Source organism: Trichomycterus rosablanca, chromosome 6 (assembly GCF_030014385.1).
Source record: "Trichomycterus rosablanca isolate fTriRos1 chromosome 6, fTriRos1.hap1, whole genome shotgun sequence".
In the NCBI taxonomy this organism is placed as follows: Eukaryota; Metazoa; Chordata; class Actinopteri; order Siluriformes; family Trichomycteridae; genus Trichomycterus; species Trichomycterus rosablanca.
In genome coordinates, this window is record NC_085993.1 from 38870755 (window position 1) to 38898139 (window position 27385).

General features: G+C 39.7%; 1 protein-coding gene across 1 annotated transcript; it reads right to left on the minus strand.

Moving 5' to 3' along the window:
* Positions 1 to 973: 973 nt before the first annotated feature.
* cacng4a (calcium channel, voltage-dependent, gamma subunit 4a) lies at positions 974 to 12143 on the minus strand. The gene is made up of 4 exons (XM_062996941.1): positions 11915 to 12143; positions 7363 to 7446; positions 2675 to 2815; positions 974 to 1694 (listed from the first exon to the last, which is right to left on the minus strand). The coding sequence occupies exons 1-4, from the start codon at positions 12141 to 12143 to the stop codon at positions 1168 to 1170; spliced, it is 981 nt and encodes a 326-aa protein (XP_062853011.1). The 3' UTR covers positions 974 to 1167.
* Positions 12144 to 27385: the final 15242 nt, after the last annotated feature.

The window sequence follows — 27385 nt, forward strand, 5'->3', positions numbered from 1 at the left end:
GAATGGACTTGGTGGGTTATAAGGCAATCAGGCTTGCTTCATTAGTCAAATGCTTCTCTCTAGCATGGCAAACGGCATCTAGAGATGTTGCATGAGCTTCCAAACACTCAACGGCACAAATTAGTTGACAGTTAGACCATATGTGCTAACACTCGTTTAGCTTCTTCTGCTTAAGTTTGAGAAGTTGTGTGGCAGTTTAGATACAGAAACTCACAGATTTATTAACAGTGAATTTAAATTGGTTTCTCAACTTTGTTCTGTTCACACATTTTCATTGCAGTCTAAATTAGTGTGTTTTTGTAAACTGGAAAATATGAAGTCAGTTGATTTTTTATCCATTTTAAATTAGCCAAGTTTTGTAGTACAGCTAGAATAGATGTCTGTTCAGTGTTATTAAAAGAACATATTAAATGATACAATGAAACATGACAAAGATTTAAAAAAGACATTTTTGTACACAGTGGGATAAGCTATCAATTTCCATTTGGTGTTTAAAGGTGCAGTATGCAAATTCTCCATTAATCAATTTCTTCTAATTTCTTAGTGTAGAAAAAATAAAAAAGTGGTAAAATGCTTAATCACATTTGACAGTTCTGCGAATGCAAAGCTCTGGCGAATGCATAAATGTAAACGTTGTAACATATTTCTGCCAGAATGGACTTTACATCCCCAAATGTTTAGTACTGCAGCTTTAGGGCAGAGTTAGTAAACAATAAGGCAGAGGTAAGCAATATGGCAGTGGTTCAATGCTCACAGTTGTACTGTTACACAGTTGTATTATAGTTTCTACATATAAAAGCCAAAAAATGGGGCAGGACCCAATGAGAGCTTGAGTATGAGTCATACTGACAGTCACCTAAGCTAAAATAGCACCTTTCAATGCAGGAACAATCAGGAACCTCAAAGTCAAACATACTGTATCAGCATTAGACTACACATCATTTATTTATACAATAAAACGTAAAATGTTTTGTCACTACTTGGATAAAGGTATTGCTATCTGGACCATAGATGCAATTTATCATACATGGGATGCCATTACAGCCAAAACAAGGCTTAGGAAATGCTACATTATGTGTGAAGGGGAAACAACTCACAGTCAAATCAATTTCATTGTAAACTTTTTCAAGAAGACTGGAGTCAATCCTGAAGCCTGCCATGGAATGTTCATACGGGTGTGGTCCTGCGATTCACACCATCTTTTGAGCCTTTCGGAAAGCAATTGTGTACTTGTAGAAAGCTAGGGGGTTCCTGGTAGGGTCCAGATGCACCCCCTGACCTCAGAGGGTGCTCCCTACCTAGTGTGTACATAGAAATTTCACCTAGAGAAAGGGTAGATGGGACCATCTTACGTCTGACCGGCGAAGCGTCTCGAGACGGATTTGTAGAGTGAGAACTGGAGCGTGATCGCCGTCTGCGGCGCTGGTAGCTCGGGATTCGTGTGTATGGTGAGGGGGACGAGGTGGCGGTGGCTTTGAGGAAGTCTCGGTGCTTAACATGAACCTCCTTGTTTCTCTCGATGTAAATGTTAACAGCTAGGACCCCTATGGCTTCAGCCACAATGAATGACAGAGCACCGGAGTAAAAGGACCAGCCGTAGCTGTACTGGCTCTTCTTGTCTTCACCCTTCTTGTCAGTTGGATCTCCAGCGTTGCTTGAGATGTACACAATGATGCCTACAATGTTACTCAGACCTGGGGACAGATCATGCCACAAGTGTAAATTCATTGCTAGTAAGACTACAGCTGGCAATTTTTCATTGTCTATTCAACCCTTGCATATGCACACACAGCAGTCTAAGTTTTCCTCTCTTGGAGTTGAAGACACATTTAGGTGACCCTCCCATTTACCAGGACAAAATTCACCAGTACGGCCACTAGTGGAGGAGTATTTTCACACCCTCCCCCTCTTCCCGACATCTGAGTAGGAGAGACCCCATCCCTTATCAAAGACTCTGGTACCAGAGCCCACACTGTTTGTAGAGGTGAGCCCAATATATTGAGCTGGTATTTCTTAACCTCCTGCACTCTCAACCCCATGACCCCCAAGTGAGATTACATTCCAAGAGCCAGCTTCAGCTGGCAAGGTTGATGCCGCCACGGTTGATGCCCCGCCTGTGTCAGACATGCATTTGCACCACATCCTTAACCTGGATCATGCCGGTGGTGGGTCCACACGATCCTCCTACATTGCCTTTTCTTGGCTAGGTGGGCTGCCCAGCCACCACCAGGCCATTTGAAACGACCCCCAGGACTGGCTCCAGGTATAGGTCCTGGTAACCCTCTTCCAGGCAGGGTACACAATATTCTTTGGTTTGTGTTTATTATGGCTAATCCCAACAACACCATTGTACCTAATACCTATCAGGACAACACATGCTACCATGTCAATACCATGTCATTGTAGTGCTGAGAATGGTTCACCACCCAAGCATCATATATTCAAAGGGAGTCCTTTGAAGGTCCTGATTTGATTGATAAATGGTGTACAGTGGGTAACAAAGTACACAGAGAAACAGATGGGCTACAATCAGTAACAGTATACCCATAAGTCAATCTGTATGGAGGGTTTAGCTTAGAAAATTAATTAAATAATTAACTTCAACCTAATAAAGTGCATGGTAAGTGTACATGCCCCTTAGAAGTGTACATAAACTTTTGACATTTTGTTTTACCTGCAGCTACAAAGAGGATTCCAGCACTAAGAAGGATGTTGTTTCTGCCGCTGTACGCTCGTCCGACGGCCACACAGACTCCACCCAGCAGCAGCAGGATGGTACTCAAGATGGGAAAAAGGCTTGATGCCCTCACAATTCCTACACAAACACCAAATCATTATGGGTAATCATTTAGCCATTCACTTCTCCTGGTCATGCATTTAACCTTTACACTCTGCCCAGGTCATTATGATTTATTAACAATTGTTACCAAAATGGACAGAGTAGTTTAACATTGCTTTTCAATCTCCAGTTCCATTTTTAATGCTCCATGTGCTATTTTCTAGATAACAGATTTATATAAAGGACATGACATTCAGGTCAGTTCAACCCTGGGAGAAACCAGACAAATAAAGATGCAATTTACTAAAGAACCCAGGAGAAACCCACACAGACACAGTATGCACTGTGGTAACACTTGTGAATACTGAATCAGCCTCTTACTGAAGAATGAATTATTTAAAGATAACAATATCCCTGGAAAGCTTTAAAATGATTAAGGATTATTAGGTATTTACTTATTGGCCAATATTAGGTACTTACTTATTGGCTAAAGAGGGATTCTAACCAATTTTAGTGAGGAACACCAATTCTTTAAGATGTTGGTCCATTTTGACATGACTGCAAAACATAACTGTACATTTGACAGCTGCGCATTTATGCGATATAGCTACAAATCTCCTTTACTACTTCCATATTGGATTTAGATTTTAGGCTTGGCCCCAATGCATGCCATCCCTACTGATTAAAACGAATTATACCAACTCTGACATTATAATTTGCATATTATGTTAAATATTATGCATAATTAATGTAAACATTAACTACATGTTTTGACCTGTGTTGGTATGATTTTGTAAATTGTGCTGCTGTCACATTACTGGTTGACTGGATAGTTACATGAGTGAAAAGGTGTACAAGTATTCCTAATAAAGTGATCAGTATATTCTTATAAGATATCTATACAATGTCTATAAGAAGACCTATTTAAAAATAAATGTATTAATCCTGGAAAATGGTGATCAAATAAACATGTGTAGTCCTTGCAAAGTAAACAGAAACCTGGTAAGTATTTCCACTAACATTTTTCGCATTTTTACATCTGGTTTTGGGAGGTGAAAGAAATTGCTCACAAAACCAACTACAGTGGTACCTTGTAACTCAACGTCCCCTATACTCAAAATCTTTCAAACTTAACGCCCTTCATCGAGATATTTGTACCCTTAAACTCAACGTTTCCCTTAAACTCAGCATGTGAACAGTCGCTTTGTTCAGCGCTTGGCTTGAACGGTGCAGTAAAACGTCATAAAAGTGCGCATATGAGACGAATCTGCATTTGTGTGGAATAACCGTCAAATTCACTCTGAAAGCTCCACATGTATCTGTGTTTAGCTGGATTTTTCTCACTGTTTCACTTTTAAACTTGTGTTATAGCTTGGGGTGCTGAAAAATTGTAAGAATCAGCTAATTAGCAAAAGCTAATGTGCCGCTTCTCATGTGCATGCGCCTTTACTGAACGGAATGCGGCATTCCAAGAGCAAGCATCTCCACAAATAAGAAGCATAAGGAAACAATAAAGAAGTAAAGGTAAAGTGCAGGTTTTATTGTATTTTTTTTATTGATTTCTGACGGTTTTCAATAGTATTTCAGTGTTTTTTTTATATTATATTTGTGTTATTTTCAGTGTATAAATGTCAAAAACAACCCCATTATTTTACATAAGCCTAAAATACATGCAGTTTCACAGGACCACTGAACACATTAACATATATCCTTATGGGGAAAAATACCTTAAAACTTGCCTTTTAAACTTAAGGTACTACTGTATAGCTAATTGTGTGAATGAAAGCAAACTGAACATGTAACACATTGCACTTTTAATAACTCTCCCTTTTCTGTATGAATTTACCACCTTTTGCATCTTAAGCATAAGCAGGATTGCACAATATGAGTCTTGCATTAAACAGCATGTAAACTGCATGTATAGGCATTTTCATATACTTTAAAAAATTTAGGGCAGAATTTAGTTGAATTGCTTCTAAAAACAGGTGCAAAAAAGCTTTGTTCATTTGGCACTTCAGTTAACAACCAATTAAATTCAAACCTTTTCTTTGGTATTCCCTTGCCATGCACCCAACTGTAAAAATGACTGACATGTAAGTAAAATGGCTCAATGTGCTGTTTAGTTACATTTGAAGTCCTATTTTCTGTATCTTCTGTTTTTTATCTGCTTTTATTTTAAGAATTTAATAAATCAACTTAAAGAATGTGAGAAAATTTTACTAATTAACAAATATTGTCAAAATCATTGGTCCTACCTTATATTCAAATGACCACTTAGCTCTATGTTTCAAAAAAATATTGTAATTATTAAAAAAAACCATTTATTTGCTTAATGTCCCTATTTGTAAATCTTATGAGGAAGCCACAAGGTACAGCTGGGACTCCAAATGCAGATCACAGCAGTAGACACACGCACACACAGAATACAGAGCACGTCAATGTTTCTACTCTGACCCCACAGTGAACTTGTAGTCAATTCATTCAATTATGAAAAAATCGAACCATGTGTCGATCAGAACACAGAAACTGAAGATTGAACAAATCAGACATTATTGCTAATGCTTGTAGCTATGCTCATTATGTCAAATCAGGGTTATCTAAAGCTACAGAGGTACATTGAATATTGTATTTTTGGGAGGTTAAAGATTTTCAGTAAACCAAAACTGTTTGAAACCTTTACAGTTAAAATCTTAACTGGGTGTCATCGCAATCTTGATTTAGAGTGTTTATATACAGTAGCTTAATCAAGGACATAATAACAATGAATTGGGGGGGGGGGGCATATTCAGATAGGCTCAAAATGTCAATTCCAATATATTGATGTAAAAAGTATAAATAAACATACACCGATCAGCCATAACATTAAAACCAACTCGTTGTTTCTACACTCACTATCAGCTCCACTTACCATATGGAAGCATTTTGTAGTTCTACAATTACTGACTGTAGTCCATCTGTTTCTCTGCATGCTTTGTTAGCCCCCTTTCATGTTGTTCTTCAATGGTCAGGACTCTCCCCGGACCACTACAGAGTAGGTCATATTTAGGTGGTGGATTGTTTTCAGCACTGCAGTGACACTGACATGGTGGTGGTGTGTTAGTGTGTGTTGTGCTGGTATGAGTGGATCAGACACAGCAGTGCTGCTGGAGTGCACTGTCACTGCTGGACTGAGAATAGTCCACCAACCAAAAATATCCAGCCAACAGCGCCCCGTGGGCAGCATCCTGTGACCACTGATGAAGGTCTAGAAGATGACCAACTCAAACAGCAGCAACAGATGAGTGATCGTCTCTGACTTTACATCTACAAGGTGGACCAACTAGGTAGGTGTGTCTAATAGAGTGGACAGTGAGTGGACATGGTATTTAAAAACTCCAGCAGCGCTGCTGTGTCTGATCCACTCATACCAGCACAACATACACTAACACACCACCACCATGTCATTGCCGCAGTGCTGAGAATGATCCACCATCTAAATAATACCTACTCTGTGGTGGTCCTGTGGAGGTCCTGACCATTGAAGAACAGGGTGAAAAGCAGGCTAAAAAGATATGCAGAGAAACAGATGGACTACAGTCAGTAATTGTAGAACTACAAAATGCTTCTATATGGTAAGTGAAGCTGATAAAATGGACAGTGAGTGTAGAAACAAGGAGGTGGTTTTTAATGTTATGGCTGATCAGTGTATTTTGCTCACTAGCTTTGCCTGATGTTAGGATCTGTCAGCGTTCCTATCAGTTATTGATGGCAGGAATGTTTTAGAATGGTGGGAAACCCCAATCCCCCCACACCCAGGTAAATTTGCCCCTCTTCTCTAATGTTTTATTAATGGCTAGGACCTTGATCGAGACCAAGAGAAATTAATATTGTATTCTGTTAACAAAGGTGGGTAATGGTATACAACATAATAATAGAAGAATAACAGTTATGTAAACTCTGATTACAATCTTAATCTAAACAATAGTTAAATCTAAATATTTTGATTGTTAAACATATGTCCAAAAAATACACAATTGTCTAACGTCTGTCAATGAGGTTGACGAACATCCCATTGTAAAACCATTGGCAAATATATTGCAGACCCATCCCAAACCCTTTGCAGGTGAAACAGCCTCCACTTATATAATTTACATAAAATGTATAATTTTATACACCTGTAAGCAAAGGGTGTGGTTAAAACATCTGAACTTAATAATTATGGTGGGAGGTTCCACATGCTTTTGGCCATATAGTGTAAGTTGCTATACCGTAGCATTGGTAGGACAGTGGTAGCCTAGTGGGTAGAGCTTTGGGCTATCAACCGGAAGATTGGCGGTTCAAATCCAGGCTCTGCTATGCAGCCACTGTTGGGTCCTTGAGCAAGGCCCTTAACCCTGTCTGCTCCAGGGGCAATGGTACAATGGCTGACCCTGCGCTCTGACCCCAGCTTCCAAAAACAAGCTGGGATATGCGAAGAAAGAATTTCATTGTACTGTACACCTGTATATGTATATATGACAAATAAAGTACATTTTCTCTTCTTCTTAATTCATGACTGCAATAAAACAATGATTTTTGCTTGAGAGAAAGGGAGTGAGACTCACGCAGGATGTACTCTGAGCTGTCTGTATCATAGTCATTATCCTCTGGAAAGTGATTGATCCGGTAACAACTTCCTTTGTTGATCCCTGTGAATCAGAAGCAATTACACCCAGCAGCCACTAATCAGCAATGTTCTTTAACATTCTCAATACTGGACACATTAGTTATTTGGTTTTTTAATGATTTAGCTCCCAAAGATACCCTTTTAATGTGGCTTGCTCATTGGCAAATTGTCCTTAAGGAATTACATTTTGTGGAAGCTTCATTTTATGGGCAGTATACAGCTCTCCTAAAAATGATAATAAAATCCCTACAGAACCCCAAAGAAACTTAATAAAAATAATCATATTACATTCAGTATATGGCCAAAATGTATTTCTACAGCCATTTTTACACATAAAGTTTTAGGTATTCACAAATTTATTTACAAAATATTTCAGCATTTCACAGAGATGTAAAGTAAGTTTGGCAGTGTTACTGTTTCTGGAAGATCTATTTGTGCTGGTTCTTGGATTGCATCAGACCATTGGGACACATTTCCTTTCAGCATACGGTGGCAGTTTGGATTTTCTTACTGACCTTGGCAGGAGGCTGCAGTTTCATCTACTTTTTGATGGGTGGAATCAAATTAGCCCAATTAATATAGGCACAGAGGAGTCACCATCTCAATCCTATTCAGCAGTTAAGAATTAGGAGGTCATGCTACAAAGCTCAATTGTGGACTTTTTACACCAGCAAATTTGGGCAGCACGGTGGCTAAGTGGGTAGCACTGTCCTGAGTTCGATCCCCAGGTGGGGCGGTCCGGGTCCTTTCTGTGTGGGTTTGCATGTTCTCCCTGTGTCTGCATGGGTTTCCTCCGGGTGCTCCGGTTTCCTCCCACAGTCCAAAGACATGCAAGTGAGGTGAATTGGATATACTAAATTGTCCATGACTGTGTTTGATGTTAAACTTGTGAACTGATGAATCTTGTGTAATGAGTAAATACCGTTTCTGTCATGAATGTAACCAAAGTGTAAAACATGACGTTAAAATCCTAATAAAACAAACAAACAAACACCACCAACTTTATAATCCATGTTGATGTCTATGTATTTTTGACCCAGCTGGATTTGTCATGTTTTCATGACACAAATGTACATGTTCCAATTGGAATCCAAGATTCAACTGAAAAAAGCATTCAGAACAAAGAAGGCAAGAATAAACTTTCTTGTCTACTACAATCTACAATCTATATTATTAAGAGAGAAAATGTAATTGCTTACAAGAGCTATTATTTTTGTGGTTCTCTCTTTTATCTATTAAATTAAATCTTTTCACACTGAGTCAGATGAAGAAGATACAACTTTCTTTTGTTCCTTTTATAATATCCTGGTCTGATACTCTACTGTCATAAAAGAAAGTACATTAACTGTTATTTAAAGTAATTAATATGATTAATAGTTGAGTTGTTCTTAATTATTATTATAATTAGCATTATTATTAGGACACAGTGTCAGATTAATAAAGGTAATTCAAGGTTAAAGGATGTAATGTTTGAACTCATGGGCCTTGCAAGCTACCTCATTTCCTCTCTAAGTGTAGCATCAATGAGACAAAAAGAAAAAGTAGATAAATATTCAAAACGTAAGATATCTTTGTGCATTTTACAAAGAATTATGGCATATGAGGGCAAAGGTTTGTCATTTACGTTGGCCACATTATTGCTAAATAGGTGCCTTTGGTATTGCAAGTAGAAACATCTTGGAACAATAACAGCTCAGAAGCAATTTGGAATGCACATGCTCAGAGAAGTGCTAACATTTCTTAAAAGCAGCATCAGTACAGTAATTGCTCATCAGGAGTAGAGGAATTCAGAAAGCAACACACAAATCTAAAATCATCATGACACAATAAAGCCTTGGCTAGAGTGATGTAAAATACACTGCTCTTGGACTATGAAACATTGAACACACATTTTCTGAAGTGATAAATTCTGCTTCAGTATCTGGCAGTCTGAATCATGAAATTTGATGGATACCAGGTTAACACGGCTTAACATTTGGCAATGGCTTGAAAAAAACCCTTTTTCATTTTAGCATGACAATGTATTTAAAGTGATTGAAATAAAAATGGACCAGAAGGCATAGACACAAATGGGATGACGTGAAACCTCAGCTACAAGCTAGGTTTTATTGTCCTTGTTGAATGGAAGTAAATTCTTGAGGTCATCTTTCTTTTTATCTCATAATTTTAGACTGATATAACGAGGGATCCATTTAATGATAACAGGCATGCTTTATTCTGGTCAAGGTCATAGTGGTTTGAAGCATTTTTCAGGAAACACTAAACACATATCTATGGGCACTGTAGAGCAAACAATCCACTTAATGTCATGTTTTAAAAGGTGAAAGGAATCACAATCACAAATGTGGAAAGAACATGCCAATCTACACACTGATAACTTTTCCAGCTATAGCTAAAGATGGATGACACCAATACAACCTACTGTGCTACAGTACCATACTTAGAGAAAGTGTTTAATTATTATTTTAACAAATTATTGTTTGATGTACTTTTGAGTTAAAAAATAAATTATTGTGTATTTGAGTGTATATTATAAACAATAATAATCTGTAAATTTATTCAGCCCTGAAAAAACACCCCACTTGTATAAGCACTTTACACAGTTTTGTTTCTGTGAATAGTTAATTGGGACTCTTAAAGGTCTAAAAGCCATCATTGGTCCTCCACTCATCTAAACTGCTGGATTATAATAATTAATTTACCATCTCTTAATTATTTTATCTGCTATAATTACATTTAAAATAGAAGAAATGGAGCAGCACTTTAAAAAGAGGAATTCATTTAATGAATAAATGAATGGCATTAGAAGGCAGCAGAAAGCACACAGTCCTACTGTTGTGTCAGTAAGTACACACAACCATTGACTGAAGCCTCTGCATATACACTAGGGGAGTTACCATAGAGATTGTAGACCTGTGGTTGCCAGGCAACAGCATCAACTCTGGCCAAGTTAAAGGGATCTGAAGGAAAACTAAAGTGTAAAACCTTACCAACTTTTAAACTACAATCAGAAAATACAGAAATATTAATTAAACAGCAACAACAATTATAATTATTACTTACACATTAAAAAGTAAATTATAATTATTTACTTTTAATAATTATAATAATAAATATTGTATTGCTGAAAAAAGTAATTGCAAACATTTAACAAAATGTAAATACAACACCTGATTTGTCACTTGTGTATTTTTATTTCGCTTTTCCTTGCAGAACTGCTTTAGATCAGACAGACCGTTTTTGCAGTATAAAAGAGTGTTCTGAATTCCTTTTTCAAATGTCAGATGAGCACTAATCAGAATAATTGTAGACATATCAGAGGAGAATTCTTTTAGGTTAAGAAATAAATAAAAATGTTTAAGCAAGACAACTACTCCAAACATAAAGCCAAAACAAAATCTGGTTTTTAATGAAAAGGCTAAAAAATGCTTGTGATCTAGGCAATTTCCTGACTTAAATCTAATTGAAAATCCCAATAAAAGTTCTTTAGAGGGACCCTTATGACTTTGGGTCAAAATAAAACCACACCGCTGCAAAAGCCATGTATTTTTCTATTGAAAACACCTCAAAGATGTAATTGCTTTGCAATAATTAATATGAAACAGCTCTGTGGTTAGACTTATAAATACTCAGTTTTTGTTCATATTTTTAACGACAAAGTAACAAGACATTGCATGAAAATGTAAATTCCAGAATTGCAAAAATATCTATAAAGAAAAACAAAATCAGTATTACATACAAAACAGAATAGCCTAAACAACTTTGATAATAGGATTCTTAAAACACCCTCAACGATCAATGGTCATACTGAGCAGAAAACACTCATTTTAGGGTACTATATAAAACATATAGGGTTAACCTGTTTGTGGCATGTTTAAAAAATAAACGCTAAGATATGAGCAGGACTGGCTCTTGCTTTTGAGAGTGGGTGGCTAAGCAAGATTTTTGAAGAGACTTTTTATCTCTACAGTGAGGAACTTTATTACAGCTGTCCTCTAGACCTAGATATTGAAACACTTTAAATAAGACATACATTTTGTCACTATGTTATGGTAGTTATTGACTTGATTTAGATTTAAAATAACTGTCAATGGCAATCCAAATCTTGATAGCAAGTATTGAACAGGTAAACAATCACAGGTGAGTAGAAAAACTGAATTCAAGTGCAAAAATAAAGTCAATTATAACAATACAGTTTGAAATCACTGGGCATTAAAAAACAAGTATTACCGATAAGAAGTTTATTGGTAACCTCTGGTACTGTAAAGCTTACTTTACTGTGGACATGGTTAACAATACTTAAGACTTGTTTTGGTGATACATGGATTACATTTGATTATACAGACATGTTTTCTTTCAGTATATTCTTTCAGTTGATTGAAAAATAATATTAAACAGCATTAAGGTTTTGTAATAAACTGACTACATAAGCTGCAGTGTTTGTCACCCAAACAACTCTGAATCTTTTAAAAAGTAATACGTGGAGTTACCTTCAATGCAGCAGATCCTCCAGAGGCCGGAGTGGGTCAGGTCTCCTTTAGTCCTTTTGGGCTGCAGAAGCATCTCAGCTTCATCCACACTGGTGTTGGTTGCGTTACACACATAAGCCCGAGAATAGAGCCAGTAATCGGTCCCTATGGCGACAGTCATGAGACTGAAAGCAGTAAAAGCACCCAGCGCGGTGAGCAGCGTCTGAACTCTGCGGTCACACCGAGCCATAGCGGCCCGATCATGTCATGTTATACCCACACAGAGCGCAACTCTAACCGCTGAGCCGCATCAGGTCCACCTGCTGATTCCACACCCTTATCCTAAACCTGATCCTCCTCTTAATGCTGGCGTTTAGAATAAATAAATTCACTAATCAATTAATAACATTAATAAATAACTTTTAGGTTGATCTAGAGTAAAATTAAACACCCACGAACGCGAAAATCCCTAAAACTCGAAATCGCTGCTTGGGGTAGATCCCGATACGCACACTTCTAATATTTCGTTTCCAAGACGTAGAAAGCGTGTTTTCAGGATGCAGCTGGAATAAAATAGAATAATGGATCAGTGTATAATTGATGAGAAACTTAAAGACGTTGCGCCTCTGTCTAGTGAGGAGCGCACTACTTAACTGATCCTCATGCGCTCTGGTGCGCCTTTTCTCTCTTTCTGAACATCGCGCTCCAGTGTTCATGCGCACCAAACGACTCACTTTACTGATTCGACTCTTTCAAGCGAATCTTTTGGGGTCAGAGGTATTCAAATTCTGATACGGCGTAGCTGCTGGAAAACACTTTTTACCCCAATTATTATTGTTTACACACTTTGTAATTCTAAAATAAAACGCTTTAAAATAAGCTTTAATGCATTTGGTAGGAAACTGCTTGGAAAGAATAATGCGGACAACAATTTTTGGTTAAAAAAAACCAAATAAATTATAAATACATTTATATATATATATATATATATATATATATATATATATATATATATATATATATATATATATATATATATATATATATATATATATACATATATATATATATATATATATATATACATATATATATATATATATTTAAATAAAAGAGAAAAAATAATCAGGACTCTCCAAACATCATGATAAGCTTTTCAGTGTTTGTTAGTATACGTAGAATTCAGGAAGAATATTGTGAAATTGTAAACTGTGTTGTACATTTTCTAAAAAATTTAAAGTGAATGTATTTTGGATGTTATATAAACCTTGTAAAAATTATTATTGTTTTTATTCTTCTTATTCATCATCTTTCTTCTTCTTTTATTATTTTTACTATTATTAATGTTATTATTATTATTATTATTGTTATTACTTTGTTAAGAAGTCACCTGTCTTGACGGCCAACTTGCGAGTCTGTACCTTGTCAGTACTGTATTACAGTAATTTTAGAGCCAAATAGCATTGCATTTTGCTTTGTACTTGGGTTTCTTTTCTCCAGTGACACATTTTTAGGTTTTCTTTTTGAAGTGTTACAATCTGGTTTACTCTGATTGTTTTGAGGAGAGGTTGGTCCCAATGCATGGGAGTGTTTGTGCGTGTTTGTCCCATGTCTCTGCAGTGTCTACTTGTTAACTGTTGGTGTGTGTTTGTGCAAGAGCTTTATGTTTTGTGTTTCCATTTTATGTTATTTTTTTTTTATTTATTTTTTTTGGCTTTTTGACTTTTTCACTTTATGTCTCTGTTCATGCATTGTCTGCAATGTTGGTGTGTTAGTGAAGTGTCCCTGTGTGTTAGTGTAGTGTCTGTGTGTATTTGTGCAGTATCTGTGTGTGTTTGTGCAGTGTCTGTGTGTTAGTGGAGTGTCTGTGTGTGTTTGTGCAGTGTCTGTGTGTTTGTTGAGTGTGTGTGTTTGAGCAGTGGCAGTTTGTGCAGTGTCTCTCTGTGTTAGTGGAGTATCTCTGTGTAGTTGTGCAGTAACTGTGTGTGTTAGTGAAGTGTATCTCTGTTAGTGCAGTGTCTCTCTGTGTTAGCGCACTATCTCTGTGTTAGTGTAGTGTCTCTGTATGTGTTTGTGTGGTGTCTGTGTGTTAGTGGAGTATCTCTGTGTGTTTGTGCACTGTCTCTGTGTGTTCGTTAAAAGTGTGTGTGTTATAGAGAGGCAGTGTGTGTTTGTACAGTGTCTGTTTGTTTGTTAAATGGGTGTGTTTGTGCAGTGGCAGTGTGTGTTTGTGTAGTGTCTCTGTGTGTTAGTGGAGTGTCTGTGTGTGTTTGTGCAGTGTCTCTGTGTGTTAGTGAAGTGTCTGTGTGTGTTTGTGCAGTGTCTCTGTGTGTTTGTGCGATGTCTCTGTGTGTTAGTGGAGTGTCTATGTGTGTTAGTGGAGTGTCTGTGTGTGTTTGTGCAGTGACAGTGTGTTATTGGAGTGTCTCTGTGTGTTTGTGTGGTGTCTCTGTGTGTTAGTGGAGTGGCAGTGTGTGTTTGTGCAGTGTCTCTGTGTTTGTTGAGTGTGTGTGTTTGAGCAGTGGCAGTCTGTGCGATGTCTGTGTGTTAGTGGAGTGTCTCTATGTGTTAGTGAAGTGTCTGTGTGTGTTAGTGTAGTGTCTGTGTGTGTTTGAGCAGTGGCAGTGTTTGGTAGTGGAGTGTATGTGTGTGTTAGTGTAGTGTCTGTGTGTTTGTTGAGTGTGTGTGTTTGAGCAGTGGCAGTTTGTGCAGTGTCTGTGTGTGTTAGTGGAGTGTCTGTGTGTGTCAGTGGAGTGTCTGTGTGTGTTTGTGCAGTGTCTCTGTGTGTTAGTGTAGTAGTGTATCTGTGTGTTAGTGGGGTATGTGTGTGTTTGTGCAGTGTCTCTGTGTGTTAGTGTAGTTTCTGTGTGTTTGTTGAGTGTGTGTATTTGAGCAGTGGCAGTTTGTGCAGTGTCTGTGTGGTAGTGGAGTGTCTGTGTGTGTCAGTGGAGTGTATGTGTGTGTTTGTGCAGTGTCTCTGTGTGTTAGTGGAGTGTGTCTGTGTGTTAGTGGGGTATGTGTGTTTGTGGAGTGTCTGTGTGTGTTTGTGCAGTGTCTCTGTGTGTTAGTGGGGTATGTGTGTGTTTATACTGTGTCTGTGTGTGTTTGTGCAGTGTCTCTGTGTGTTAGTGGGGTATGTGTGTGTTTATGCTGTGTCTGTGTTTTAGTGGAGTGTATCTGTGTGTTAGTGGGGTATGTGTGTGTTTATGCTGTGTCTGTGTTTTAGTGGAGTGTCTCTGTGTGTTAACGGGGTATGTGTGTGTTTGTGCAGTGTCTCTGTGTGTTAGTGGAGTGTCTCTGTGTGTTAATGGGGTATGTGTGTTTGTGCAGTGTCTCTGTGTGTTAGTGGAGTGTCTCTGTGTGTTAATGGGGTATGTGTGTGTTTGTGCAGTGTCTGTGTTAGTGGAATGTCTCTGTGTGTTAATGGGGTATGTGTGTGTTTGTGCAGTGTCTGTGTGTTAGTGGAGTGTCTCTGTGTGTTAGTGGGGTATGTGTGTGTTTGTGGGGTATGTGTATGTTTGTGCAGTGTCTCTGTGTGTTAATGGGGTATGTGTGTGTCAGTGGAGTGTCTGTGTGTGTTTGTGCAGTGTCTGTGTGTTAGTGGGGTATGTGTGTGTCAGTGGAGTGTCTGTGTGTGTTTCTGCAGTGTCTCTGTGTGTTAGTGGGGTATGTGTGTGTTTATGCTGTGTCTCTGTGTTTTAGTGGAGTGTATCTGTGTGTTAGTGGGGTATGTGTGTGTTTATGCTGTGTCTCTGTGTTTTAGTGGAGTGTTTCTGTGTGTTTGTGAAGTATGTGTGTGTTAGTGGAGTGTATCTGTGTGTTAGTGGGGTATGTGTGTGTTTGTGCGGTGTATCTCTGTGTTAGTGGAGTGTATCTGTGTGTTAGTGGGGTATGTGTGTGTTTGTGCGGTGTATCTGTTTGTTAGTGGAGTGTATCTGTGTGTTAGTGGGGTATGTGTGTGTTTGTGCAGTGTCTGTGTGTTAGTGGAGTGTTTCTGTGTGTTTGTGGGGTATGTGTGTGTTTGTGCGGTGTATCTGTGTGTTAGTGGAGTGTATCTGTGTGTTAGTGGGGTATGTGTGTGTTTGTGCAGTGTCTCTGTGTGTTAGTGGGGTATGTGTGTGTTTGTGCAGTGTCTCTGTGTGTTAGTGGAGTGTCTCTGTGTGTTAGTGGGGTGTGTTTGTGCAGTGTCTCTGTGTGTTAGTGGAGTGTCTCTGTGTGTTAATGGGGTATGTGTGTGTTTGTGCAGTTTATCTGTGTGTTAGTGGAGTGTCTCTGTGTGTTAATGGGGTATGTGCGTGTTTGTGCAGTGTCTCTGTGTGTTAGTGGAGTGTCTATGTGTGTTAATGGGGTATGTGTATGTTTGTGCAGTGTCTGTGTGTTAGTGGAGTGTCTGTGTGTTAATGGGGTATGTGTGTGTCAGTGGAGTGTCTGTGTGTGTTTGTGCAGTGTCTCTGTGTGTTAGTGGGGTATGTGTGTGTTTATGCTGTGACTGTGTTTTAGTGGAGTGTATCTGTGTGTTAGTGGGGTATGTGTGTGTTTATGCTGTGTCTGTGTTTTAGTGGAGTGTCTCTGTGTGTTAGTGGAGTGTATCTGTGTGTTAGTGGGGTATGTGTGTGTTTGTGCAGTGTCTGTGTGTTAGTGGAGTGTATCTGTGTGTTAGTGGGGTATGTGTGTGTTTGTGCAGTGTCTCTGTGTGTTAGTGGAGTGTCTGTGTGTTTGTTGAGTGTGTGTATTTGAGCAGTGGTAGTTTGTGGAGTGTCTGTGTGTGTCAGTGGAGTGTATGTGTGTGTTTGTGCAGTGTCTCTGTGTGTTAATGGGGTATGTGTGTGTTTGTGCAGTGTCTCTGTGTGTTAGTGGAGTGTCTCTGTGTGTTAGTGGAGTGTCTATGTGTGTTAATGGGGTATGTGTGTGTTTGTGCAGTGTCTCTGTGTGTTAATGGGGCATGTGTGTGTTTGTGCAGTGTCTCTGTGTGTTAGTGGAGTGTCTCTGTTTGTTAGTGCAGTCTCTCACATCTAGACACTGTGACCAGAGGCAAAGATTGAATCTGGTCCTGTCTAGCACTCACACCCCCTGCCATCATCATGTCACTATTAAGTAAATGTAGTTTTTTGTTTTCCACATTTAAACATGGTTTTGCTCTGAGTAGTATTTACACAAACACAAGCCAGTAAATATAAGTACTGAATGTTTTTGTTTTTGTGTCAGGCTTCACAATGGATTGGTGCCCTTTCCAGGTAGTTTTCATTATTAGGTGGCATTTTTCAGAGCCAGTTTTGCTTTCAAATTTAATTAAAAACAACATGTACAGTGTATCACAAAAGTGTGTACACCCCTCACATTTCTGCAAATATTTTATTATATCTTTTCATGGGACAACACTATAGAAATAAAACTTGGATATAACTTAGAGTAGTCAGTGTACAACTTGTATAGCAGTGTAGATTTACTGTCTTCTGAAAATAACTCAACACACAGCCATTAATGTCTAAATGGCTGGCAACATAAGTGAGTACACCCCACAGTGAACATGTCCAAATTGTGCCCAAAGTGTCAATATTTTGTTTGACCACCATTATTATCCAGCACTGCCTTAACCCTCCTGGGCATGGAATTCACCAGAGCTGCACAGGTTGCTACTGGAATCCTCTTCCACTCCTCCATGATGACATCACGGAGCTGGTGGATGTTAGACACCTTAAACTCCTCCACCTTCCACTTGAGGATGCGCCACAGGTGCTCAATTGGGTTTAGTCCATCACCTTTACCTTCAGCTTCCTCAGCAAGGCAGTTGTCATCTTGGAGGTTGTGTTTGGGGTCGTTATCCTGTTGGAAAACTGCCATGAGGCCCAGTTTTCGAAGGGAGGGGATCATGCTCTGTTTCAGAATGTCACAGTACATGTTGGAATTCATGTTTTCCTCAATGAACTGCAGCTCCCCAGTGCCAGCAACACTCATGCAGCCCAAGACCATGATGCTACCACCACCATGCTTGACTGTAGGCAAGATACATTTGTCTTGGTACTTCTCACCAGGGCGCCGCCACACATGCTGGACACCATCTGAGCCAAACAAGTTTATCTTGGTCTCGTCAGACCACAGGGCATTCCAGTAATCCATGTTCTTGGACTGCTTGTCTTCAGCAAACTGTTTGCGGGCTTTCTTGTGCATCAGCTTCCTTCTGGGATGACGACCATGCAGACCGAGTTGATGCAGTGTGCGGCGTATGGTCTGAGCACTGACAGGCTGACCTCCCACGTCTTCAACCTCTGCAGCAATGCTGGCAGCACTCATGTGTCTATTTTTTAAAGCCAACCTCTGGATATGACGCCGAACACGTGGACTCAACTTCTTTGGTGGACCCTGGCGAAGCCTGTTCCGAGTGGAACCTGTCCTGGAAAACCGCTGTATGACCTTGGCCACCATGCTGTAGCTCAGTTTCAGGGTGTTAGCAATCTTCTTATAGCCCAGGCCATCTTTGTGGAGAGCAACAATTCTATTTCTCACATCCTCAGAGAGTTCTTTGCCATGAGGTGCCATGTTGAATATCCAGTGGCCAGTATGAGAGAATTGTACCCAAAACACCAAATTTAACAGCCCTGCTCCCCATTTACACCTGGGACCTTGACACATGACACCAGGGAGGGACAACGACACATTTGGGCACAATTTGGACATGTTCACTGTGGGGTGTACTCACTTATGTTGCCAGCTATTTAGACATTAATGGCTGTGTGTTGAGTTATTTTCAGAAGACAGTAAATCTACACTGCTATACAAGTTGTACACTGACTACTCTAAGTTATATCCAAGTTTCATGTCTATAGTGTTGTCCCATGAAAAGATATAATCAAATATTTGCAAAAATGTGAGGGGTGTACTCACTTTTGTGATACACTGTATGCAATAAAATCCATTACAAATGGATTTAAGTAATATTGAAGGTAATGATCTTAATAAACACCAGCACAAATTCGGACTGGATCAAGCCAGACATCCTAGTTCCAGAGAAAAGCAGGTTTACCAACTGAGGAGCTGGCAAATCTGTAGGGCAGAAACCGTGATATATAGAAACAACCCTTTTGGGATAGTTTACTACATAATATTAATGATGTGGTTGAGGTTCATACTGAAAAAAATGTGAAATTACATGTCTTGAAACAGATATGCACATTTGATTCATTTAAATGAGTTACTTCGTGATTTGTTAGTTTTAGAACAACACCTCACTTTGGTTTAATTACTTGGTGATTTGTAAATTGTAAGTCCATAATTAAAAAGGATCATTTTTGGTTTGGGATTCTAGAAATGTAAGATCCCCATCTGACTGTCTCACTTGAGGGTGGGCATTAATCAGCTCAAACAGAAAAAGACAGAGGTGGCTGTGTCTGGTTCAGTCCTGAATCATTAAATCCCATCTCTTACACAGTGGTCCCCTGTTCCTCCATTTCTCTGTAGCCCCCTTCCAGGTTCTCTCGGAAACAAACGATCCAACCAATAAGATGGCACACTCATCTGAGATGCCTTTATAACCACATGGCCTGTGGGAGGCATTAGTCTTGTCTGTAGTGAATTGCATGATACAATAAAAAAAAAACTTTGATTTCAATCAAAATACTAAAAGCAACAATGGTGGTGGTGCGGAAAACCATAGCAAATGGTCTAGAAAAATGTTGGAAAAGAAATTTGGTCAGAAAGTTCATCCTTTACCATATTCCCACTGAGCTGGTGAGTGTATGTGTTGGCATAGTTAGGGAGGGATGAGCTATGGCAAATTAATACATACCTTTCTAACTGATCCCCTGGATCCAGGGCACAATTGGCCACTTAATGGGTTAATTACACTAAAAATGATGTAAATCAGATATTATAGTCACATGCTGCAGTTCCAGAGACTGTGGAATCAATGACAAGTCACACTCCAGATGTTTTCTTGGCTTTTGTTGGCCAATACCTAAAGTAATTACTTGATGTTGATTTTTCTTTATCACCAGACTATGTCTTTTTATAGAATGGTGACTGGGTGAGTACTGTCAGTATGTCACACACTGTCACATTGTATTAGTCTGATGTGTATCAGGTCCTTTCTGTGTTACGGGAGGACACACTGAAAGGGAACATCCATGTTTGGCTGTTTAATAGTAGGAAGAGTTGTGTACTGGCAGGGACTGGCAAAACTGTTTGTAAAAAAGGCAGAGAAAACTGATGATAACAAGCAAATACATTTAATTGAACTACTCACATATTAACATGCCACACATCTATACATTGTCTTAGTCAGATAGATGTCAGGTACTTTCTGGGTTACAGAAGAGGAACAGTCACATTTGCCTGTCTTTGTGTCGGAGATGGTGGGCAAGTGCTACACCACCCAAGCACCTGCTGTTATATTTGTTTTTTAAATAGTTGCATTAGCTATGAAGTGTTAGAGCTTAAAATCTGCATTTAACCCACTTAGCCAGAAAGGGCAAAACATTATTTTACTCAGTTATGTCACAGGGTCTGTATCAAGCAAAATACCCCCTAAACTGGCTTTTTACTGATAAATCATGCTAAACCAGCACTTCAGTAACTCAGCACTGACATAACACTAACATGCTAAATTTTTGTATGAAGATAGCAGGTGCAGCAGTATTAGAATTTTAAACACAAATGATTCATTTACATTTACGGCATTTAGCAGATGCCTTTATCCAAAGCGACTTACATTACAGTTACGTATACAGTCTGAGCAATTGAGGGTTAAGGGCCTTGCTCAAGGGCCCAACAGCAGCAACCTGGCAGTAGTGGGGCTTGAACCAGCGACCTTCTGGTTACTAGTCCAGTACCTTAACCACTAGGCTACTGCTTGCCCAAAGCTGATTGATTCAAAGCTGAGAGGTAAAAAGAAATTTAGAGTCCTATGATCAGAAGGTGTCTGCTGAGGACTCAAGTTTTTGTGTGTCAGTATTTTACATACACCGAGGTCCTCAGGAAGCTAGCACACCAGAGCTGACATCTCAAACTTGTGAGTTCAAATCTCAGCTCTGTTACTGGCAGGCTGGGCACCTACACGAACAATGATTGGATTATTTCTAGGGATTACGACCTCTGCTGGCTCATTGATGGTGCCTGCACAAGACGAGGGATAACAGGATCAGTAAAACATATGAGTGTAAACTCATCTCATGCAGGTGAAAAGATGCAGTCGACTACTGCACACGTGTCGGAGGGGGCATGTGTTAGTCACGACTCTCCTCAGTCAGAGGTGGAAGTCATCATCAGTACACAGAGAGCGAAATGCAGTTGGGTAATTGGATACGACTAGACTGGGAGGAAAATTGGGGGGGAAATGCAAAAAGAAAAAAAATACATACATTAAGTTGACTATGCCTTTAAAAGTCTTGAAATAAATCCAAAAAAATGATATCATGGGTGTGGCATAGTGGGTATCATTATTGCCTCACAGCAAGAAGAGCCTAGGTTTGATTCCCTGTCTGGACGGCCAGTGTCTTTTCTGTGTGGAGTGTTCTCCCTGTGTCCGCATAGGTTTCCTTGGGTGCTCTGGTTTCTGCCCACAACTCGAAAGACAAGCAGCCAGGCCAACTGGAGCTACTAAAAATTTCCCTAAGTGAGTAAGTGTGTGTGTGAGAGTGTGTGTGTATGTGTCTGCATTGTGATTGACTGGCAACCTGTGTGCCTGGGGAGTTTCCTACCTTTTGCCCAATGAATCAGATCCACTGTGACCCTGACTATTACAAATGGGACAAAATTGTGAGAGGCATGTGGAGCGCTACCCAAAATGTTTGACCCAAGTTGAACAATTTAAAAGCAATGCTACCAAATAATTGCATGTAAACTTCTCAGCCACTGGGAACGTAATGAAAGAAATAAAAGCTGAAATAAAAGCTGTTCCTTCATGTATTCCAAACTGTCCTGCCTTGAAAACATTCAGAAAGAGGGTTGTCTTAACTGGCGCTAGGTTGCAGTGAGTACTGCACTAAGATTTGTATTTGTGTCCATTTGTTATGAATTGGCCCTGATCTTTTAATTGTCTGCTGAGGAAGCTAAACTGTCTGATAAAATAGTCCGTTTTTTCTTTCTTTTAATCTGTTTCAAAGTTTGAGGAGCACAAAAAGTTTGAGAGGCACAGACAGGTGTGAAATCACTGAAGACAGAAGTCATAACATTTTTAGACAGGCGTGTCGACTTCATTCTGGCACTCTTATGTAACAACAGTCTGATATACATTTCATTTTACTAACTGCTTCACAGTAGGGCTGACTCCACCTGGAAGCACTTGAAGTGAGGTGTGAATTCCCTGAGCCAGGCCCCAATCCTGCCATTTGTAGCAGTCATTTCATGATTTATGTGGACATGGGAAATTTTTACACACAGTAACCAGAGATGAACATCAAACCCAAACCACAGTGACACAAGATATGGTAGGACATTATTTGACTAATCATATTATGAAGTACAACCATGGTAAAGAGAAACTTGAATGTAAGGAAAACCAATACTGTAACCTAATGCTAAGAGAAAGTTCATCAATATTGTCAGATATGATCCAAGAACAACCAAGACATGTTTGCCTTGAATGAAAAGCTTCTGGAACACAGGTGATAGTATTCACTGTCAAGCAAGCTTTACATCTCTACAAACTTATAAGAGACTTGCTGATTCAAGTATTCAGACAGACTAAAAGAACAGTTGCTAAAACCTTTAGACAGCTATTATGTCATGTACAAGTGTATGTAACCTTTTTCAGTCACTACCAAGTTCATGGATGAGCATGGGTAGAATTGGGACCAACAGTGTAAGATCACTAGTAAAAATGCTGTTATTTTTATTTTTCCCTGAATTCCACCTAATTTACATGCATTTCAGAAATTCCTATAATGTATTTGGTATGTTTTCTTTTTTTTTTTTAGTTATGACAGCATGCACGCTAGCTAGCATGAACTCCACAAGTTCATGTCCAAAATCTGATGTTACAGTGAGATTTTACGATACTCCAAAGAGCATCTTGTGATGTTACTAAATGTATGGTTTTCTCAGTCTTCTTGATGGGGTTTAGGTCAGGTAACTGTTGAGGAAAGTCCATGACAGTCAGCATGTATACTCCTTGATCTTCTTTGATTTTCAACTGCTTGTTGCCATTTGAGGTTTGAGATTCATAAACAAAACATTCAAGAAAATGCAAATGACTTTTGGCTCCCACTGTACATAAACTGATCCGCCCATCGTGATCCCATCATTAACTTAACCAAAGACGAGGACTGAAAATGAGATGTTTAGGTTAAACTGAAGGACAAAACATAATTAGTACAGAAGTATTATTATTAAGACCTCTGCATTTAAACAACAAAACAAACAACAAAACACAGTCATTATCTTAATCACACCACTAGAGGGACACAGAACATCATTTGAGATGAAGACCTGTTTAAATGCCATTAAAAGAAATTGCAGAGGCCCTTTCCTCTAAAAGGTCCAGCATTCAGGACTGTACTTTTCTCTAGTTTTTGCACACATACCCCAACTCTTAAATATGATTTATCGGACTATTATGCTTTTCTTATAATATTATATTATATTAGTGACTGTGGCCCTACTGACCTGTTTTTCCCATTGCAATCCAAATGAAGATGCTACAAAATTTTGAACATGCCACAAGATGTAGTAGGACATTATTTGTTTAATCATATTATGAAGCACAACCATGGTAAAGAGAAACTCGAAGTCAAAGTATCATGTAAGAGGAAGAGATTTGAGAGTAAGACACGTGGGCAGCAGCTGTATGCATTTTGTCACCTACACTTTGATGAGTGCAAAGCAGATCAGCACTGTGTACGGAGAGACACACCCCGACAGCGTCTCTGTGCAGGCGCCATCAATCAGCCAGCAGTCTACCAAGGTCCAGCAAAGTCTACCAAGGTCCAGCAAAGTCTACCAAGGTATAGCAAAGTCTACCAAGGTCCAGCAAAGTCTACCAAGGTCCAGCAAAGTCTACCAAGGTATAGCAAAGTCTTCCAAGGTATAGCAAAGTCTACCAAGGTCCAGCAAAGTCTACCAAGGTCCAGCAAAGTCTACCAAGGTATAGCAAAGTCTACCAAGGTCCAGTAAAGTCTACCAAAGTCCAGTAAAGTCTACCAAGGTACAGTAAATTCTACCAAGGTCCAGTTAGGTCTACCAAGGTCCAGTAAAGTCTACCAAGGTCCAGTAAAGTCTACCAAGGTCCAGTAAAGTCTACCAAGGTATAGCAAAGTCTACCAAGGTCCAGCAAAGTCTACCAAGGTCCAGCAAAGTCTACCAAGGTCCAGCAAAGTCTACCAAGGTATAGCAAAGTCTACCAAGGTCCAGCAAAGTCTACCAAGGTATAGCAAAGTCTACCAAGGTATAGCAAAGTCTTTCAAGGTCCAGCAAAGTCTACCAAGGTCCAGCAAAGTCTACCAAGGTATAGCAAAGTCTTCCAAGGTATAGCAAAGTCTACCAAGGTCCAGCAAAGTCTACCAAGGTCCAGCAAAGTCTACCAAGGTATAGCAAAGTCAACCAAGGTCCAGTAAAGTCTACCAAGGTCCAGTAAAGTCTACCAAGGTACAGTAAATTCTACCAAGGTCCAGTTAGGTCTACCAAGGTCCAGTAAAGTCTACCAAGGTCCCGTAAAGTCTACCAAGGTCCAGTAAAGTCTACCAAGGTATAGCAAAGTCTACCAAGGTATAGCAAAGTCTACCAAGGTCCAGCAAAGTCTACCAAGGTCCAGCAAAGTCTACCAAGGTATAGCAAAGTCTACCAAGGTCCAGCAAAGTCTACCAAGGTATTGCAAAGTCTACCAAGGTCCAGCAAAGTCTACCAACGTATAGCAAAGTCTACCAAGGTATAGCAAAGTCTACCAAGGTCCAGCAAAGTCTACCAAGGTCCAGCAAAGTCTACAAAGGTATAGCAAATCTACCAACGTATAGAAAACTCTACCAAGGTCCAGCAAAGTCTACCAATGTATAGCAAAGTCTACCAAGGAATAGCAAAGTCTACCAAGGTCCAGTAAAGTATACCAAGGTCCAGCAAAGTCTACCTAGGTATAGCAAAGTCTACCAAGGTCCAGCAAAGTCTACCAAGGTATAGCAAAGTCTACAAAGGTATAGCAAAGTCTACCAAGGTATAGCAAAGTCTACCAAGGTCCAGCAAAGTCTACCAAGGTATAGCAAAGTCTACCAAGGTGTAGCAAAGTCTACCAAGGTCCAGCAAAGTCTACCAAGGTATAGCAAAGTCTACCAAGGTCCAGCAAAGTCTACCAAGGTCCAGCAAAGACTACCAAGGTCCAGCAAAGTCTACCAAGGTATAGCAAAGTCTACCAAGGTCCAGCAAAGTCTACCAAGGTCCAGCAAAGTCTACCAAGGTATAGCAAAGTCTACCAAGGTATAGCAAAGTCTACCAAGGTCCAGCAAAGTCTACCAAGGTATAGCAAAGTCTACCAAGCTATAGCAAAGTCTACCAAGGTCCAGCAAAGTCTACCAAGGTATAGCAAAGTCTACCAAGGTATAGCAAAGTCTACCAAGGTCAAGCAAAGTCTACCAAGGTATAGAAAAGTCTACCAAGGTCCAGCAAAGTCCACCAAAGTATAGCAAAGTCTACCAAGGTATAGCAAAGTCTACCAAGGTCCAGCAAAGTCTACCAAGGTCCAGCAAAGTCTACCAAGGTCCAGCAAAGTCTACCAAGGTATAGCAAAGTCTACCAAGGTATAGCAAAGTCTACCAAGGTCCAGCAAAGTCTACCAAAGTATAGCAAAGTCTACCAAGGTATAGCAAAGTCTACCAAGGTATAGCAAAGTCTACCAAGGTATAGCAAAGTCTACCAAGGTATAGCAAAGTCTACCAAGGTCCAGCAAAGTCTACCAAGGTTCAGCAAAGTCTACCAATGTCCAGCAAAGTCTACCAAGGTATAGCAAAGTCTACCAAGGTATAGCAAAGTCTACCAAGGTCCAGCAAAGTCTACCAAGGTATAGCAAAATCTACCAAGGTATAGCAAAGTCTAGCAAGGTCCAGCAAAGTCTACCAAGGTCCAGCAAAGTCTACCAAGGTATAGCAAATTCTACCAAGGCATAGCAAAGTCTACCAAGGTCCAGAAAAGTCTACCAAGGTCCAGCAAAGTCTACCAAGGTATAGCAAAGTCTACCAAGGTCCAGCAAAGTCTACCAAGGTCCAGCAAAGTCTACCAAGGTATAGCAAAGTCTACCAAGGTCCAGCAAAGTCTACCAAGGTATAGCAAAGTCTACCAAGGTCCAGCAAAGTCTACCAAGGTCCAGCAAAGTCTACCAAGGTATAGCAAAGTCTTCCAAGGTATAGCAAAGTCTACCAAGGTCCAGCAAAGTCTACCAAGGTCCAGCAAAGTCTACCAAGGTATAGAAAAGTCTAACAAGGTATAGCAAAGTGTACCAAGTTATATCAAAGTCTACCAAGGTCCAGCAAAGTCTACCAAGGTATAGCAAAATCTACCAAGGTATAGCAAAGTCTACCAAGGTATAGCAAAGTCTACCAAGGTCCAGCAAAGTGTACCAAGGTATAGCAAAGTCTACCAAGGTATAGCAAAGTCTACCAAGGTATAGCAAAGTCTACCAAGGTATAGCAAAGTCTCCCAAGGTATAGCAAAGTCTACCAAGGTATAGCAAAGTCTACCAAGGTATAGCAAAGTCTCCCAAGGTATAGCAAAGTCTACCAAGTTATAGCAAAGTCTACCAAGGTCCAGCAAAGTGTACCAAGGTATAGCAAAATCTACCAAGGTATAGCAAAGTCTACCAAGGTATAGCAAAGTCTACCAAGGTCCAGCAAAGTCTACCAAGGTCCAGCAAAGTCTACCAAGGTCCAGCAAAGTCTACCAAGGTATAGCAAAGTCTACCAAGGTATAGCAAAGTCTACCAAGGTATAGCAAAGTCTACCAAGGTCCAGCAAAGTCTACCAAGGTATAGCAAAGTCTACCAAGGTATAGCAAAGTCTACCAAGGTATAGCAAAGTCTACCATGGTCCAGCAAAGTCTACCAAGGTATAGCAAAGTCTACCAAGGTATAGCAAAGTCTACCAAGGTCCAGCAAAGTCTACCAAGGTCAAGAAAAGTCTACCAAGGTCCAGCAAATTATAGCAAGGTCCAGCAAAGTCTACCAAGGTATAGCAAAGTCTACCAAGGTCTAGCAAAGTCTACCAAGGTATAGCAAAGTCTACCAAGGTCCAGCAAAGTCTACCAAGGTCCAGCAAAGTCTACCAAGGTATAGCAAAGTCTACCAAGGTATAGCAAAGTCTATCAAGGTCCAGCAAAGTCTACCAAGGTATAGCAAAGTCTACCAAGGTATAGCAAAGTCTACCAAGGTCCAGCAAAGTCTACCAAGGTATAGCAAAGTTTACCAATGTATAGCAAAGTCTAACAAGGTATAGCAAAGTCTACCAAGGAATAGCAAAGTCTACCAAGGTCCAGTAAAGTCTACCAAGGCATAGCAAAGTCTACCAAGGTATAGCAAAGTCTACC